The sequence below is a fragment of the Maniola jurtina genome, chromosome 2, assembly GCF_905333055.1.
Source record: "Maniola jurtina chromosome 2, ilManJurt1.1, whole genome shotgun sequence".
In the NCBI taxonomy this organism is placed as follows: Eukaryota; Metazoa; Arthropoda; class Insecta; order Lepidoptera; family Nymphalidae; genus Maniola; species Maniola jurtina.
In genome coordinates this window covers 15,748,343-15,768,297 of record NC_060030.1, presented here as the reverse complement: position 1 = coordinate 15,768,297, position 19,955 = coordinate 15,748,343, and the positions used below count along the sequence as shown (strand labels likewise).

Sequence of the window (19,955 nt, the reverse complement as noted above, 5' to 3'; positions counted from 1 at the left end):
AAACAAACAAAAGTAATTATCGGATTATCTATACGTGTATCTTAATCTACCAATAGGTACTTATGTACTGTGCTAATGGCCACCATAAAATTACAGATATGGCTAAGCCCTTTATAATGTATTGACATTTCCATTGTTATTTTACCTTCTCTAACATAAAATAACTTTACATTAAAAGGTAATTAAAACTTTATTATTTTGTTATTCTAATTATTGTTTTTCTTTATCGTTTACTTAAACGAACCTGATTTTGAAATCGTGTAAATTACCTAATGAATGTGGGTAGATCTCAAATCTTATGAAAAGTAAATCTGTTGACAAATAAGTCAATAGAGGCAATCTTATTAGCAATTATTTTTTCGCTTTACTTGGAACGGCTCTGGGTTCTAACCCTTTGGAGACTTACGGTTTTTATCTCTATTATTTTTAGAGGTAGATACTAGAGTAGGTGCTGTGTTATAAAAACGTTTAAAAAAATTACCATTGCTTCGAGATAAGACCGCATCAACGCCAGCCCCTTGCAATTCACCATTTTTTCGCACACCTTGTGCCGCATCGTGTCACAGATCATATTCATAAAGGTCCTTTAACATCACAACACTATCAGGTTGTTATAAAAACAACTGCATCCAGCCCGTAACTAAAGCGGTGTGGTAAAACACCCAATTCAGTTTTGAAACTTCACCGGACGCGGGGCAATTTACGCTGGCGCGAACGTCCGTTTCGTTTGAATCTATTACAAGTTCGATGTAATTTCTGAACGATTAATGCACAGTTTCATAATTTGCACTACGCGCGTTTTTATTATTCAGGTCTTTTATCTCATATGAGTCCACACTAATATTATAAATGCGAAAGTCCTGCCTATCTGCCTGTAATCTTTTCACGGCCCTCCGTTTTGAAAAAAATTGGTACAGAGGAAGTTTGCATCCCGAAGATGGACAATTTTTAAAATTGGAATCCATACGGATGACGTCCCGAGCATCATCTATTAATTGTAATCTAGATAGGTATTTTTATTTTGCTAAACTTTCAGTTTAAAATCAGTTTAGCATTTCCTTATTTAGATTTCTAGGGTCACTTTTTAACCCCCGAGCCAAGAAGAGGGGTGTTATAAGTTTGACGTGTGTATTTGTGTATCTGTCTGTGGCATCGTAGTGCCTAAACGAATGAACCGATTTTTTTTTTTTAAAAGATGGCTTGATCGAGAGTGTTCTTAGTTATAATCCAAGAAAATCGGTTCAGTCGTTTGAAAGTTATCAGCTCTTTTCTAGTTTTCTTATAGAGGTTTTTTATCGGGGTTTTTTTTAAATTTCGAGGTATTATAATGCTATGCAACCCTCACCACAATAACATAATTGGTTTGCACACCCATCTGTTCTGTTTTAAGCATTTTCTGATACAAAATCAATGTTATTTCCGAACGCACATTTTCACAGACACTTAAACACTTTTCAGTCTGATTTTATTTATTATTTTACTTTACACTTCACGAAAACATAACTAACGATCTTAAACGCGTTTGTCTCATGACGTACATTTTAAAACTAAGTTTAAAACTCCTTACAGCTAATTGCATATTTATCTAACGACGTAATCAGTCCTAATGTCTTGCGTTGGCTGCTCTATTTTGGAGGCATCTTAACTATTTCTAAAATAATTTACAATAAACTATGTGTAGAGATATTCTAAGTTGTAACTAATTGTTTCTCGGAAATTATTCTTTTCATAAAATAATATTAAGTCGTGTTGGGACTTTTAATAATAGAGATTAAATAATTAATCATTTTCTCTTAAGAAAAATATAGGTGACAAATTATTGTTAACTGTTTAACAATTTAATTACCTATCTAACTAATTATTTTTACGCACGTAAGCCATAAACCCCGCGCCAATAACTATGTAGTCTGTTTCGCTACGCTTATGTGTTACATTCACAAATATACGAAATTGACATCACTTTACTTCGTAGACACACACACATCCTTATTTTTATCTTTATTTCTGTAATCTTAGAATAGCTGTTATACTTAATATTTACGCTTAATGTTATACTTAATAATTGTTATACTGTTAGCTTTAATTTAACCGAGTGTCAAATAAAATTGTAAACGGAATATTGTCAACGCAAACTATGTACCCACGCCACGACACAGGATTACCTAGTGTGGGTACCACCAGACACAGGGAAATTATTGTATAAGACCATATTTTGTTAATAAAATATTTTTCATTTTTCATTTTCATTTATTAACAAAATTCAATAATATGAGCAGTAGCATATATCTGGGTTTTTTTTTAATCTTTGGGGGGTACTTAAAATTTTCTTTCCTGAGATCAAGACGCAAAAGCATGCGTCAACGTAATCTGCGTGAGCGAGTTTAACAAATCTCTCCTTTCTCTTGGATATCACAGTATATGAAAGTAATCAGCTAAGTATTGCTATTAATAACAATTATCTTAAAGTCGCACATTATTGTGAGCCGACGATATTGCTAGCGCTCACGCGAGTCTCTGTTGCTAATATATCTTTATTCATATTAATATGAGAAACTATGAAGAGAAGACGTGATAGAGTCGACTGTAAAAGTTTTTTATATCAATCAAATTATAATTTTTTCTTATTACAATAGCAATTATAAGAAGAATAAATAAAAATATAGTTCATCATATGAATTATAATGGCGATGATGCTAAGCAAAATGTTAAAGATTAAGATGGATAGGATAATGGGATTAGTCTAGAAAAAGATCTTAACTACTTACATAAAATATTAACATAAGTCTAAATATTAAGTTCAAATGCTCAAGTGTGGAAGTACGTAAATAGGTACTTGAAAATGCAGAAAAAGGCAAATAATCTCAGTCAATAAAATTCAAAATACAAAAAGTATTGAAATAAAACAAAAAGATTGAAGTACCTAAAAATCCTGCTAAAGAAAGAATTGTTATTGTTCTTATTACTATTCAAGTATTAGTTGCACTCGTGAAATCAGCTGACAGAACGCATACTTCGAAGGTGTTCATGTCCAAGCAACGGCGAATTACGTTTAGAAATGAAACGCGCGAACGACCAAACGAGTTTGTCAAGATTCGAGGCTAACGGTGCGTGAGGAATTAAAAAGCGTTCGTAAACTTGACATAGACAAATTAAACTAGTTTTCTTATACAACACCTGAATTTCATTCATATAGAGTACTATATTATACCAAGTATATTTACTAATTAATGAGAACACGCTTTATTAGTTCCTTTTGAGTATTAGTATGGAATATAGTAGATTAATACATATCATCACTATCATCAGCCTGTGGACTTCCACGTTTGGACATAGGCCTTCCGTAAAGAGTGCCACCACACTGATCCTCAGCCTTCCTCATCCAGCCACTTTCCATCAGGCTCTTAAATCGGTCCATCGTGCTGGAGGGCGTCCCACACTACGCTTGCTTATACGCGGTCTCCACTCTACGACTTTCCAGCTCCAACAGCCATCGCCCCTACGACAGACATGGCTTACCCGCTGCCACTTCAGCTTGCTAATGATTTAGGCTATGTCAGTGACCAGTGTCAAGCTGAAGTGGCAGTGAACTGTCGTAGAGGCGATGGCCGTTGGAGCCGGAAAGCCCTTGAGTGGAGACCGCGTATAAGCAAGCGTAGTGTGGGACGCCCTCCGGCACGATGGACTGACGATATAAATTGGCTGGTGCGAAGTGACTGGATGAGGAAGGCTGAGGACCGGGTGTGGTGGCGCTTTTTAGGGAAGGTCCATGTCCAACAGTGGACGTCCACAGGCTGATGGTAATGATAATTATGTCAGTGACCGTGGTTCTTCTGCGTATGTCATCACCAACTTGTGGATGAGGCCGTTTGTCAGTGTCCAGGTTTCAGCACCATACGTGAGTACGGGAAGTACACACTGGTTATAGACTTTCGTCTTCAGGTATTCAGGAATCGACAATGAGAGACTCGATTTCCCAAACACTTATTATAAAGATTTAAACACAAGGTGGTTTCAAATGATACCTGTGATTTTTCTTTCTATAGTTTTACATGCTGTTCCAGTATTTAGTTCATAGATTAGTGGGACAACGCATTTTCGTGATTTTTGCAACGCTTTATCGATACAGCAGATACCGTGTCTCTTTGATTATGCTTGGACTGCAGGAAACCTTGGGAAAACTAATTTAGAAAGTATTCGAAAGCGTATGAATCCTCAAAATTCCAGGTAGGTAAGTATATGACAATAGTAACTTTAAATTATTATAAAGATTTTGATCTTAGTAATTTAAGTCATAAAGTAATTATTGTTTTTCAGGAAGACAAACAAATTTTTCCGTGTGTGTAATTTTTTTCTTATCTAACCTCTTAGATGCACGAAACGCATGTTGTTTTTATCAAAAGGTAATAAAAAGGCGAAAAGATTTCATGTGTAGATGATTAGAAAACAATTATTAGTAAAATTATATAGAAAAGAGCCTAATTTCGCGGAAGTTGAAAATATGAAAGTTTTCCAATTAGAAGCAAGGATATTAGAAGGAATTGGATGAAACTAATAATATTTTATCAGCTACTCAATATAAGAGACTTTATCGAATGCATCGGTCTCTAAATGATCAAATGCCAGACCTCACATTACAATAATTAACTAACGTAATGGTAATAATATAATTAAGAAAGTTAAAACTAAAACTTATGAGGATTCCAAACGTTTAAGACCTGGTTGAATAAGGTGACTAGCTAGTAGCTGCTAATATTAAGTATACAAGCAAGTTGAAGAAATTATCATAATTTCCCAAATAAAAAAGGAAATAAGAGCACGGTAGAATATGGCGGTTTTACAACAGACAAATTGCGAAATTTGTAAATGTAAAACCTGTCCAAAATGTACCATGGGAAAACTGTTTTGCAACATTCCTAGAACTCGCTCTGTTACTTCCTTATAAAACTCATTAGCCACTTGAGCACCTGATATCAAGCTTTTGAGCTGCTCATTAAGCGTCAGTGAAATGTTATATTATCTAATTAAAAGTGCCGAAATGGAATTATTGCGATATCATGTCTTTCTCGAAAATTGTTATGTAATTATTTTGAGATGTTACTGTCACCATAAACTTTGCAAGTATCCAGTCAACGATGTTTATGTAATAATAAAGTAGTTATGGTATAGTTATGGTTGTTATATCATCTAATTTTTAGAATTAAAGTCACAGATAAAGTTAATCTTTCAGAAAGTTTATAAAATGGTTCGTACGACTATTGTCTCCTTTTTTCAAATTCAAATTATCTGAGAATAGGTCGAGGACTGTGGCATTTTAAATCATCAAATCCATTCCCAATCAGTTAAGCGGATGGGTCTTCAGGAATCCCGTGGGAACTCTTTGATTTTCCGAGATAAAAAGTAGCCTTTGTCCGTCCCCAAGATGTAAACTAACTCTGTACCAAACGTCAGAATCGGTTACACTGTTAAGCCGGCAAAAGGTAGCAGACAGACAGACACACTTTCACATTTATAATATGTATGTATGCGTATGTAGTATAATATGTAGTATAAGTATAGATTAGTACCAAACTTTAGACTCACCTCTAAGTCTCTAAAGACATCTCTAATGTCGGGTTTCTTGGCTCTGGAGGCTGCGCGTTTCCTCCTCACAGTCCTGTTGAGCCTCCTGACACGGCGGCGCACGGCGGCCGCTTGCTCCCGGGGCAAAGGCCTCACGGCCTCACCCAGCTGGGCCTCGGTGACTTCCAGGCCTGCCTGGAACGGGGCCGCGAGGGAACCGAGGCCGGCAGATTGCAGCCATTCCGTTTCCAATTCGCCTTCTGCGGACAAAAAAAATTAACTAAGTAAATTAATTCTTAATTACGTCATACCTACTTTGATAAAAATAACGCCAAGAATTAATTAAGTAGATAATTATTAACCACTTAATTCAAAATAACCAGTTTGCAATATTGGTTAGTTGTAAATCGCTCTAAAAGGAGACAATATGGTAATCCATAATTTAGATTTGAGAATTAAATCACAATTTTACATAATTTTTTTCTCTATTTTTAAGATTTAAGAATTAACAGAAGGGTAAAATCCTTACACGATTATTTTTCATCAATCACCATCATTATTTGTCATCATCAATTCCATTTTCTCTAAACATTTTTAACATATTTAGCCTAATTAGATTTTCGTGTTTTTTTTTTTGCCTGCAGCGTGTCATAATTCAATTTGTTCATGTAAGGGTCAATTAGCAGTCCAAGTACAATAAGTCTCGAGGATTTTGCATCGCTATATAGGACCTACCTTTAGTGCATGCTCTTGCTTGTTGTTGTTTTTTTTTTCGAGTAGAATAAAGAATGAAGTAAATGTTCATTCAAAATTCAAATAAATTAGAACTTGCTTTTGAATCGTCGAAATAATCATTATTTTCTCACGTTTCAGGATCTATGAGCATTTGATCGTTTGTACTTAGCCCGTCGCAATTTTTTTTAAACCATAGATTAACCATAGATTAGGTTATAATTACCGGAAACTGCTTTTTATACGATTTCAAAATGATCATAATAAACTTCTATTATTCTTTTTATCAAGCTCTATTTCGGGTACAAAAAGAACCAAACAAAAACGTTTTTTTTTCTTTCTCGTTTATTTTTTCATCAGAAGTCTTCCGCGTTGTTAAACAATTTGTAAGTACACGAATTATTGTGTCATCAAAAAAAATCTTCATGCCATTAACTTATAATGTACCCATTGTTTTAAAATGTTTGAACATTAATCTAGCTCATATCATCAGGGTTTTTTGTTTCAAATCGATTAGGTACCTATTATTTTTTTAATCATGAAAATTCGAGATTTTTTCAATTCAATTAAAGATTGTAGGTACCTACTTATTCATTTATTTTGTTGTATATTGTTTGTTGAGTTTGTTGAAATAGATTGATGATGATTGAATTAGGGTTTGGTCATTTATTTCTTAATGGAACCAAACATACCTAATCCGGTAAATGCTTTGAAAAATAATTTTAATGATTAAATTTTGAAATTATAGTTGCTCCGTCTAGACAACATAATTTAACTATTATCAATTTTAAAACATAAAGTTACTTACTTAAATGTAAAAAAGTAATCTAAGCAAGTTATTTTAACGACTTGCAAAAACTGTGATGTTACTAAGTGGATATTAAAAATTCAAGATGGCTGACTGACACGAGCGTAATAATGTTCCATGATATTACGTCTTATTAACGGGTTAATTTAAACCTAAATTAAAAACAGAATGTACAAAAACCTGATACAAAATCTGTTGCGTCATGTCAGTATGGTTTTTGCGTATCAAAATATAAAAGATACATGAACATATCCCGACTGAAAGCAAAAACTTGCAGAATAAATCGTGTTAAAGTCAAAGAATAACGCAGGCAGAAGCCCCATCATGCCGAGTTCATTTTAAAAGTTTTAGACTATGAACCAGGGTTCGAAATTATCAAGATAAATAGCGATGATTGCTATCAAACAGATGTAAACCTAGCGACCCTAATGTAATCGATATTCCATATCAACATTTGCGTTAGAATAAAGTAAGTGGTTTCAAATGTTCTATAATCTAAAATCACTTTTTGCGTTGAGCCCAAAATCCAGTGGTTTTTGGTTTTAAATGTTTTCACACCATCAAAGTTTGACCAAATAGGTACTTAGGTTCCCTTCAAGGCATATTGTAACGTTGTTACGTTGAAGAAACATCCAAATCATTCAGAAAGACTGACATTCATATGAGTTCAGTTAATTATCTCACATTATTATAATTCAAATTATACTTATTAGGCATGTACAGCTTTAATATCATAGATACAAGTCAAAACTCGTTTGAAGGACATTGCAGATTTGATACAAATCTAACAATCCTGATTTCTGACTATCAAAAAGAGTACAATAGTACCTTCCTACTTTGAATAAATGAGTTGGCTGTTAGCTTTGATAATTTTTATTTAAACTACATGAAATGGTAAAAATGTAACCTTAAAAGCGCAGCTATAAAGGCTGTGCCATTAATAACTACCAACGAGGCGTCAAAAAAGCTAGATAGTATTAAGTGCAATAGGTTAGAAAGGAAAATAACTACTTTCTTCATCCTCTTACTATAATTGCCGAAATAACGGCACAATAAGTAAATAAAGCCGATGAAACCATAAGATCACAAGTAACGGTTTCAAATCGAGTGGGACCACAGTTTGAGAGTACTACACCCACACTGAGTTGATATAATTGCGCAGTATAGAATTATCCGTAATAATAGACAAAGAAAATAAATAATGTCTCACTGAATTCCTATAATTTATTATAAGCCTGTGATTAGATCGTATGGGGACCGTTTGATAGAAAGCAGGGCAGTAAAGCTTATTCGGTTAAACACTAAACTTAACCTAAATTGACTGTGCATTATTATTCAGAAACAATTGTCTCTGTATAGTACTTACTAAGTCACAATTTTCGTTAGCTTGTATGGGTATATTATGACGTCTTAGTAGGTTTTAACACCATTTTGTCCGTTAGTTTCCGTGGAAATTTCTGCTAATTGGAGGAAACAGAAATAATTAAGAAAGAAAGAGAAAAAAATGAGAGGATAGCTAACAAAGAAGGACAAGAAAGAGAGAAGAAAGTAGAAAGGAAGGAGAAGTAGGAAGAAAAAGAAAAACATTTCTAAATTGTTAATATGGGAGCAAAAAACTTCGGGCAATCTTTAAACTGAGCGTAATTTTAAGAAAGTTTTGTCGCACTGATTCCTTAATGTTGAGTGCATAAGCATATTATTTCAACTGATCCTTAATTTAAATTAAGCAAATGTAAGCGAGAAGTTACTCCAACTTCCGTTCAAGCTGCACTTTTATTAGACCCCCTAAAATTTAGGTTTCAAAGTAGGATTCATTTAGGGCCTAAATGAATCCTACTTTGAAACCTAACCGGAAATCTGATTTTAAATCAGTGTAATGAACAAGGAAACAAAAATTAAAACAAAACAAATATTCATTCCATAACGATGATGAGTAAAGCTTGAAACACACGGTCTTAAAAATAGTCCCTGAGTCAGCGGTAAACCTTGTTAAAGCCCTGCTTACTAACCGAAGTTCTTTTTTTATTTTATTTTTTGTCGTGTTTTACATTTCAGTTTTGTGTTCTATATCAAGATCTTCCTTCAAAGGAGCTGTCTTAGTGCAAACAAATGGATGGTCTTGTTTACATTGGCTGTCGGATTTGTTTAGGCCAAGTGTAGATGGAAACTGTAAGTTTGAACACGATTAACCGGATAAATCCGGTTTTGAGAAGTTTTCAATGCACCATATTCCGAATGCTCTAAAATTTTACTGATCACTACTACCTCATATTATAAATTCGAAAGTGTTATTTTCTTGGTTTGTTCTTCAATCACTCCGCAATGGAGCAACTGATCGGCATGGTTTTTCCATGGATATAGTTAAAGACCTGAAGAGTGACTTCAAAAAATTAAAGAGTTCCCATAGAATTTTATAAACGCGGCCACCCTATTATCCTATAATATGTGAGGGTACATCTATTAAGAGTATTAACCTATGTGAAGATATATCTAAGAAGATTATGCATTTTTTAATTTTTCATCTAATTAAAAAGCCCTTTCACTTACCAGGTAACTAGCAGATTTTGTAGAGTATAGTCTACGTTTTCCTCTTTATTTTGCAGTTTTTACCAATATTGTAATTACTCATTGCTATACTTCCTAGTGTTGGTTGGATTAAGGGCGCGGGTCTTCGTAGTCGTCTATTTCTGTTGGTGTAGGATGTTATTTGTTTGCCCGAAACTCATCTATTTATAGACGAACATCCGAATAAGTAGGCGGTAGGTATAAATAAAGAAATTGTGCAGGAACAGTGAAAAGAAATATTAACACTGCCATTGTAAAACAAGCGGATTTCTGTGGTGAGATGATAAAAAGGACCTCAACACAGAGGTAGTTACCTACTAAAGTAGATAGAACTGACTGACTGTACTGAAGACAGCGTACCAATTAGCTTTTAGGCTGAGGCCTGTAGAGCATTTGACTTAGACTTTACTTAGGTTGAGATCTTTAGAGTAAACTTTGCAAACTTGACTTTGCTCAGTTTTCCCCACAGAAGACAGAAATTAAATGAAATTAATTTATTGAAATAAATTTATTTATTTCATATAGGACATCATGTGCCACTTAGGTCAAACCTCTACCTGCTAGCACCGCATAGATCTGTCTATTAGTTTCAAGTGGAACTGAAGTCTGAGCGAAGTCAAAGTACGGTCTATGGATCTCAGAGTTTAAGGAGATGGCGGTGAGTGGTCAGAAGTGGGGCAGGAAGGTAGAGGACCGTGTAAGAAGGTCGTGTTTGATGATGGTAAGGAAGTTTCCCACCACATTCGCGTCAAATCTTCACATAAGCAGGCGTTGTAACATAAAATCAGTGTCAAGTACCAGGGACTTATGAATCGAGTTGGTTATTGAGCTGTGATGACATCGCGGTGCTCTTTGTAAAGCACCATAAACGAAACACATGGCTCTAAGTGGGGTGTATTTACGACATTCCCGCTTTTATAGTCTCTAATATTATGATAGTTTTTATGCGCTAAATTGTATGCTAAGGACTTATAAATTGCAGAGAACTCGAATATAGTAAGTTGTTCAGTTTTCCATAAAATAATTACGCATACTGTTTTGAAAGGAAATGTATTCATATCACAGGAATGAGATATGGGTACTTACCAATCTCTGAATCAAAATGGCGTCTATAATAGTAGTACCTACCAAATGGTACTTTATAAAACAGGTGTTTCTACTAAGTTTAATCATTGACTAAGTCACTTAGTTTAGATTTCTAAGAGCCCCTCGAGATTATCCCACGAAAATGTTATCAAAAAAAAAAACTTCACCATCATAAAAAACATTTGATAACCTCTGTTTGAAAAAAAATTATAAGCTACATAACCTTACAAAGTAAAGTAAATAGCCAATATTATTGTCCACATCATCAAGTACTTTAATATACAAAGAGAAATTAATAAAATCTTGCATTATATCTACTGCCGAGCGTTATAATAAAGTTAAGCGGAACAATAACACTTTATTGTTTTGTAATTACCAAGGTAATGAGGTTTATCTTTATCTTTACAACGTGAGTGAAGACGTGGAGAATCCGCGGTGCAATGTTTACGACATTTGATACGAGAGAAAGAAAACAGATAATCATAAAAACGCTTTTGAAACGCAAGTGATAGAATCTATGTAGTTCAATGTTCTAATCTAGTGTATAGCTTATTTTACGATGTCCATGATAAAAGGACGAAAAGGCACACCTATACGGTCTTTTAGCAAGTCGTATGATTTTTTTTTATTTGCAAAAAAAAAAGATTCACAAGGTATGCATGGACCCCTAACTCCCAAAAAAGTATAGACTGTGTTATGGGAGTTAGTGCCTTCCCTGTTGCATTTGCTCTAATTTAACTTAAAGTAAGATATGAATAAGTAAAAGTAAAGAAATTAAAATTAATTGATATGAAAGAGTCACTAAGCATGAAATAACCAGCCTCCTTGTATAAAAGTTGTACAAAAAAGGTCGTTAGTATTCAAAGACACAGAAGATGAACATAGTAGGTATTACAAATGGTAACTAAAGAACATGCAAAAACAAAGACTAAAAATGAGAGACTCCAAGCTTAGTGCATAAACAAGCTAAGATGGTGCCCTGTTAGAAAGGTAACAAACTTAACAACAAAGATGCATGGAAAGATGATGGACATTGCCCGTTTATGATGAAGGTGATGCATTTAAAGAGAAACACTTTTGTTCGGATTAACGCTGGTTGCCAGCCAATAACCAGAATAAATTGATCGGCCAGTGGGACTAGTCAGACTCATTTAAACAATACAATACAAAATCCAACAACATAACGGCTTTCTATTGATTTCGATGACACTAATAAAAACAAAAGTACCAGTGCGTTTGTAGTTTCTACTTACCGATAACGTATTTGGCGTGAAATCGACATAGTGCTCCCATAACACACATCTAAACACAATTATTGTTGTCACTTGATTTGATTTTCCGATTTCCGGTCATTCATCATTTCAAGAGTCCCATTGTAACAGAATTTCTATGGAACATGCGCTTAACAGACGGTACCAAAAACTAATGGAGCATTGCAGTTCAGAAAAAAAAACTGTGACGCTATTATGATGATTAAAACCAAAACTGTGTGGGCTTTCTTCTCTATTTTGAATAAGCATTATGGTTTAATTTAGTAACAAACAGTGAGTGTATGTACTGAGTCAATACTCAAGAGTAAATCTATACTAATAAATAAAATTGGAGTGTCTGTCTGTAATTTCGAAATAACTACCGCATATTAAGGTCATATGGTTATTTGAACGATACTATAACTGAATCACACGTTTTTAAAAATTTTGTCTGTCTGTCTGTCTGTCTGTCTGTCTGTCTGTCTGTCTGTCTGTTTGAAAAGGCTAATCTTGGGAACGGCTGAACCGATTTTGACGGGATTTTCACAGACAAGTAGAGAATTGACCAGGGAGTAACATAGGCTACTTTTTTAACCGACTTTCAAAACGGGAGTTGTGTTTTTCTACCTATGTACACCGAAATCTCCGAGATTTCTGAACCGATTTGCGTCATTTCTTTTGTAATCGATGGAGGAACTTTGCGACATTGTTTTATAAAAAATTTGGAGTCCAACTCCTCAATCCTGATGCTGCAGGGGATCTGACCAATCCACGCGGGCGAAGCTGCGGGCATCAGCTAGTACTAAATAAAAGAATCACGTGTGGCGACAGAAGCTGAATTTTCAAGTACATTTTTAATCAGTGCCAAACGATCATATTGTGAAATGTACACAGCTTTGAATAGTTGGAAAACGTTTACACACAAGTGTAGCTGTCTCTTTTTTATCCATTGATTAGAAAAGAACACACATATGCTTTGTTAATGAAAAATGACACAGGGTGTTTACTGAAACGAGTGGTTCTTCGCGTAGCGCGCATCGCAGCGCGCGTCGGACTGCGTGGGTTACTCCGAGTTCGCATTTGAGTTTATTATGGTCTTATATTTATAGACTCGAACGAAATTTCGTTGGTTGATGATTTAGTCATAAAATGCAAGTGGTTCCGATAGGTTGAACGCCCCATTCATGAAATTCAATCAATGAATGCTTTAACGATGCGCGTGCGTCTATTACATCCATTACGAAGTCAGGGAAGTCAATCCATTGTCTTTCGGTTTTATTTTTAGCTTCGATTTTTAAACTTCAGAATGTACTGTATGGTTACCGGGTCTTTTCTGTACAACAATTTAAGACTAGGTAAAATTCATCAACTGCATCATCCAACGATGGCCCACTACTGGAACCCCCGACCTTCTGAATAGGAGGCGGACATATTAACCACTTGGTTATCAGGGCACAGATGATAAAAGTACTACTTACTTTATATTTAACCGTCTTCCATTACCCATAATATATCAAACTCTGTTAGAAACCGAATTGAAATTCACTAAAGTTTTTTGAAGCGAATATGCATTGACCACGATTTGCAGCTTTGTTTCAAACTATTTAAAGACTTATATTTGCAAAAAATTACAGTAGGTGTCTGGTGTATATTTAATTCGAAACATCTGTACCAAAGTGATAGTAGTGATAATTATGACTTATTAAGATTAAAGAGTAGGTAGGAATAATTTGCACGGATTTGTAATTAGCATCTTGAAATAAGAAAGCAAATGTACAACAGATGTAATCTCCTCGCACAAGCTGCATAGCTACGAGTAGCTATCTGTGTCAGCTGTGTCAACGGACGGACGCACGTCTAGACGGGTTAATTTTATATCGCACGGCTCATTTAATGCCAAACTACGTATCAACTTACTAGTCACGGATTACCCAAAAATAGCATGTGATTTTTAAAACAAACCACGTTTGCTACTGTGAACCAAACTTGAACAAAGCTTTTCAATTAGTAGGTATTTATAAAGTATACGGATTTGGTATGGAAGGATCTGGGAACCCACCCAAAACCCACTTCATTATTATCCCAGGAAAACTTCTTTTATTTATAATTTCATAGATGGAAAATATATAGAAGGACTGACTGACTGATCTATCGAGGCACAGCTCAGCCTCAAACTAATGGCTGGATTGGGCTGAGGAATGCAGAGCTGTTATGATGTAGGAGGATGAAGAAAGGATATTAGATAATTCAACCCCTAAGGGTGTAAAATAGGGGTTTGGAATTTGTGTAGTCCACGCAGACAAAGTCGCGAGGGTAACCACTTTATGAAAAATAAACAACATGTAATTCAAGGATTCACTTAAGTAGGATTTCTCAACACTTACTGTAACCGTAATAGGATACGTATTCCGCTGTTCTAAAGTTTAGGATTACCACCATTTTGAAAAACTAGACAGAACAAAAATCTTGTCTTTTAAACTATTTCATGAAGTTATAGAACATGAGCACAATAATATAAACACACTTATGACATTCTCATCTTTCACAACATAAAATTACATGTAGGAGTACGTAGACTTTGACTACAATATTAGTGAGTAAAAGAAACAATTCACAGAATATCAATAAAGTTCACAAAATGCACATGCACATCTATTGCACCGACTAAGGTCTTGGTAAGACTGGCGTCAATGGTTAAACTTATACTGTAGGTATTTATAAACGCCTCTACGTAAAGAAAACAAGATAATAGACGCTAATGAAGTAATCGCAAATAAACATGATAACTATTCAAACAAAAGGTTATATTATAACAGTAACTGCTCCATCTTAGGCTGCATCATCACTTGCTAGCAGGTCTGATTGCAGCCAAGCGCTAGTCTATATAATTTAAAAAAAAAAAAAAAAAAAACTCCGACATAATATGGGCGTCAGAAAAAAAACACGTCAATAATGAACCAATCGCCAATAAATAGACAGTTAAGCTAATAGAGTCAAAGTCCGTTGATAACCGGAAGGAATAACAAGTGCAAATTAAAAATTTATAACACCCCCGACAAGTGAAGGTTACAGTAACTAGAAAAGAACTGATAACTTTCAAACGGCTGAACCGATTTTCTTGGATTATAGCTAAGAACACTCTCGATCAAGCCACCTTTCAAACAAAAAAACTATATTAATATCGGTTCATTAGTTTAGGAGCTATGATGCCACAGATAGATACACAGATACACCGATACACAGATACACACGTCAAACTTATAACACCCCTCTTTTTGGGTCGGGGGTTAATAAAATTAAAAATATTACTTACTTAAATTGAGATAAACCATAACAAGTTATGGTATAATTTCCAAGAAAATACATGACAATTTATACTCGTAATATTATTTTCAAAGATTTAGAAAAGTACACAAGTAGAATTTATTTAAACAAAACAGAGATTTACGCCAGTAATTACTTAGGAAAAATATTTTATCCACAGAAAAGTTAAATGGGATAGGCGCAGTAAGTAAGAATTAAAAAGGATAGATAATGCAAACAGATATTACAGATATTTCCAAAAAATCCTTAAAACTTACCGATAACAGCAGTGGTAATATGCATCATAATATCCGATTTCATTGTAATAACCCATTCGAAATTAAAATTTGAAAAATACACAAGTCCTTACAGTAATCAAACGGGACAGGCGAATGAGACGCAGTTGAAATCTAGATACAAGATATCAACAATTGATCTATGATAAAACAATAAGATTACAAATCATGTGAAGAATACAGGAATATTTTTCTTGTTGAAAAATATTGGGACATAAATAACATTGCTAAAAATAAAATGCTTATAAAACAAGTGTAAATTAAAAATTTATAACACCCCCGACAAGTGAAGGTTACAGTAACTAGAAATGAGTTGATAACTTTCAAACGGCTAAACCGATTTTCTTGGATTATAGCTAAGAACACTCTCGATCAAGCCACCTTTCAAACAAACAAAAAAACTAAATTAAAATAGTTTCATTAGTTTAGGAGCTACGATGCCACAGACAGATACACAGATACACACGTCAAACTTATAACACCCCTCTTTTTGGGTCGGGGGTTAAAAATTCCAAAATATGGTTGCCGTGAAAATTTATAAAAATTAAAAAATGTTATTTCTTGTACGGTACGGAACCCTTTGTGTGCGAGTCTGACTCGCACTTGACAGGTGGTCTCATCTTTACTGCATCCTTTACTTCATACTCAACAGAAGATTATCAATATGCGTCATTGCAACCAACGGCTTAACTGATTGCAACGATAGATTTCTCTTATTGACGTCGTATATAACTATTATTAGAGCACAACTCATTTTCTATGCTCTATTTTCAGAAGGTGTCTTTTACAAGATTTATGTAATGACCTGTGAATGTACTCAACACTCGTAGATGCGTTGGTGGTGCCGAATATAACCGGGGAGTCTTTCAATGAGTTACTCACATTTTTGCTAATAAAAGACTTCCACTTGGCTACGATGTAACCAGAGTCTACGATGGAACGAGTCAATTTAATATAGCATGAAATAGAACTGACCATAAAACTTTAACTACGAGTACCTTACAAAAACCTCACAGAGTCACAATTTAGATGTCCAGGCTAAAACAGAACGTGTGTGTGTGTGTGTGTGTGTGATTGTACTATTATGCTTGATTTTCAGTACCTACATGAACGGTCTATTTTACCTGAACAGTTTAGTAAATTATTTAAAGCGCACTTAATTTCAAGTCAATGAAAAAGCTATTCTATTGTGTGAAACTGTGATAAGTGATGATAACTTCATAATAAAAATAATAATTCCTTCATAATTTTGTCAAAAAATTGCAGTCACTAATACCATAACCATAACCAATTTTGCTAATAACTACGACTATTTTAATAATCACAATTTGATCATTATGGAAGTATCCAGTAAGTAAAGCTTGGATTTGACTCGCTCTAGCAATATACGGGGCTGTAATTGCTTGGATAATACAGTATGGCATATTATTGTAAATTTAATACTTGAAAAGAGCAACCGCCGAGTTTCTTGCTGGTTCTTCTCGGTAGGAATAGCATTCCGAACCAATGGTAATTATTTTGACGATTTAAAAGCACTTGTAAAAGTTTAATTGAATAAAAATATTTTGAATTTGAACTTGAATTTATCGACGGAGGGTGAAAATGTGGTGAAAATCGGATGAAGTCAAAATAAGAATAAAATAAAATGAGCGTGCTTAAAAAGGACATCAAATATGTACCAACGTACATTTAAAAGTTGGTCAGACTTTAAGAGGGCTCTCTCCGTCACTCGTTTCATACAATCGTAGTTCCAATTTCATTTGAATATTAAGCAACCAAAGTCCATGAAATTTTGCAGACATATTCTAGAAACTAATATCTATGTCTGTGGTTTTCCAGATTTCTGTTAAAATATTCGGTTTCAAAGTTACGCGGTCTTAAAAAAATTCATACAAATCTTTGAGCCCCTGTAATTTTAAAACTACATATTTTTAGAAAAATCTAAAACACCACAGACACAGATATTAGTTTCTAGAATATGTCTGCAAAATTTCATGGACTTTGGTTGCTTAATATTTAAATGAAATTGGAACTACGATTGTATGAAACGAGTGACGGAGAGAGCCCTGTTAAAAGTTGGTCAGACTTTAAAGTAAAACTGGGGCATTGTGTTACCTCCGCAGTACCTGAGGGGAATGCAATTAGATTTCGCCAGAGTAAGTAGCTACTGGCTAATACATGGTGATGTATGGATTTGGGAGGTGAAAAAGATCGCACTCAGTGATAGTTTCACGATTGACCGGTTTTTTGTGTTACGAATAAGCTAATCACATCCGGAGAAGATAAATTGTTAAGATTAAAATGTGATGTCTGTAGTGAGTCAACAGAACAGGGTCATAACAAGTGTAAATTAAAAATTTATAACACCCCCGACAAGTAAGGTTACAGTGACTAGAAAAGAGCTGATAACTTTCAAACGGCTGAACCGATTTTCTTGGATTATAGCTAAGGTTAACACTCTTGACCAAACCACCTTTCGAACAAACAAAACTATATTACAATCGGTTCATTAGTTTAGGAGCTACAATGCCACAGATATTATAGACACACAGATACACACGTCAAACTTATAACACCCCTCTTTTTGCTGATACTGCTAGGTTCTTTTTCCTTTACAATAATAGAGCTTTACAAAACTCAACTTTTTAAAACATTAAAGAAAATCTACAGTCTAGTTGGATTTATAGAAGAAAGAATTGTTGTTGTCCTTGATAATACATCTATTTTTGACAACTTTGCTGTTATAATGGGGAGTATTTATAAATACATACAAAGATATCCTCTTATAACAAAGGCTTTGTTTATTATAAACTGAACATTAAAAATGTATGTCACGAAATTTTTACTGACAAGCAGGAAGTTCGTAAGATTTGTTTAAACATGAGCATTTTTGTTGTTCGTTAATCGTTTTTAGGGTTCCGTAGACACCCTTTTGCATTTATAATACTATAGTATGGAGTATGGTATGGAGTAGAGTATGGGCAGGTCACGTGGCTAGATACGCCGACGATAGATGGACCACAAGGTCGGTTAGATGATCGGGACCAAGAGATACTAGAGCGAGAGGCAGGCCATATGCAAGATGGATAGACGAAATAATGGCGATAGCGGGTCGAAGATGGCTAGCCTCAGCTACAAGCAGAGCAAAGTGGAATTCCTTGGAGGCGGCTTTTACCCAAAGGGGGTCCATACAAAATAAGAACTGACACTATAGACACACACCACCTATATGTTAATAATTTGTACTAACAAATTAACCATAATTTAATTTGTAATGCTAAGAATGTTAAATTGACAAACGGAGTATGGTGAAATTAGGTATTTCATAGCTATTCTTAAGTTCTCTAAATATGTTATCTATATCTTGTATTAATTTTTGTATGGAATTAAACAAAGCTTTATTATTATTATTCTTTTTTTAACCCCCGACCTAAAAAGAGGGGTGTTATAAGTTTGACGTGTGTATCTGTGTATCTATCTGTGGCATCGTAGCTCCTAAACTAATGAACCGATTTTAATTTAGTTTTTTTTTTGTTTGAAAGGTGGCTTGGCTTGGTCGAGAGTGTTCTTAGCTATAATCCAAGAATCGGTTCAGCCGTTTGAAAGTTATCAGCTCTTTTTAACCCCCGACCCAAAAAGAGGGGTGTTATAAGTTTGACGTGTGTATCTGTGTATCTGTGTGTCTGTGTATCTGTCTGTGGCACCGTAGCGCCTAAACTAATGAACCGATTTTAATTTAGTGTTTTTTGTTTGAAAGGTGGCTTGATCGAGAGTGTTCTTAGCTGTAATCCAAGAAAATCGGTTCAGCCGTTTGAAAGTGATCAGCTCTTTTCTAGTTACTGTAACCTTCACTTGTCGGGGGTGTTATAAATTTTTAATTTACACTTGTCTAGTTACTGTAACCTTCACTTGTCGGGGGTGTTATAAATTTTTAATTTACACTTGTCTAGTTACTGTAACCTTCACTTGTCGGGGGTGTTATAAATTTTTAATTTACACTTGTCTAGTTACTGTAACCTTCACTTGTCGGGGGTGTTATAAATTTTTAATTTACACTTGTCTAGTTACTGTAACCTTCACTTGTCGGGGGTGTTTAATTTACACTTGTTACTATCATGGAGTATGGATGGATAGCGGCACACAAGAGGCTGTCTATACGCAGTTACTTCCCGAGTACAATTTACATTTCTGACATACCTACCTGTCTGCGTATCGGATGCCCCGCACGTACAGTGCGCTCCCGGCATTGTTATAAAAACATAATTCTCCTCACACACCGATGCATACCTTGAAGTTATTGACGCTAGATAGCAGGCGGCGCATGGTGTGAAATATATTATGGAATACGTGTAAGTA

The 19,955-nt window shown here is 34.7% G+C and overlaps 1 protein-coding gene across 3 annotated transcripts in view; it reads right to left on the bottom strand.

Moving 5' to 3' along the window:
* LOC123874746 (rho GTPase-activating protein conundrum) overlaps positions 1-19,955 on the bottom strand; it is an 84,402-nt gene that overhangs the window by 24,511 nt on the left and 39,936 nt on the right. The window contains exons 1-2 of one of the 3 annotated variants that reach the window (XM_045920244.1): positions 14,385-14,579; positions 5,581-5,819 (exon numbers count right to left, since the gene is read on the bottom strand). In XM_045920244.1, coding sequence (XP_045776200.1) covers positions 5,581-5,819; positions 14,385-14,439 — 294 coding nt within the window. In that variant the 5' untranslated portion in view covers positions 14,440-14,579. Of the gene's footprint in view, positions 1-5,580; positions 5,820-12,003; positions 12,325-14,384; positions 14,580-19,955 lie in introns of those variants that run through there. The other 2 variants (XM_045920252.1, XM_045920236.1) reach the window with 2 other exon arrangements.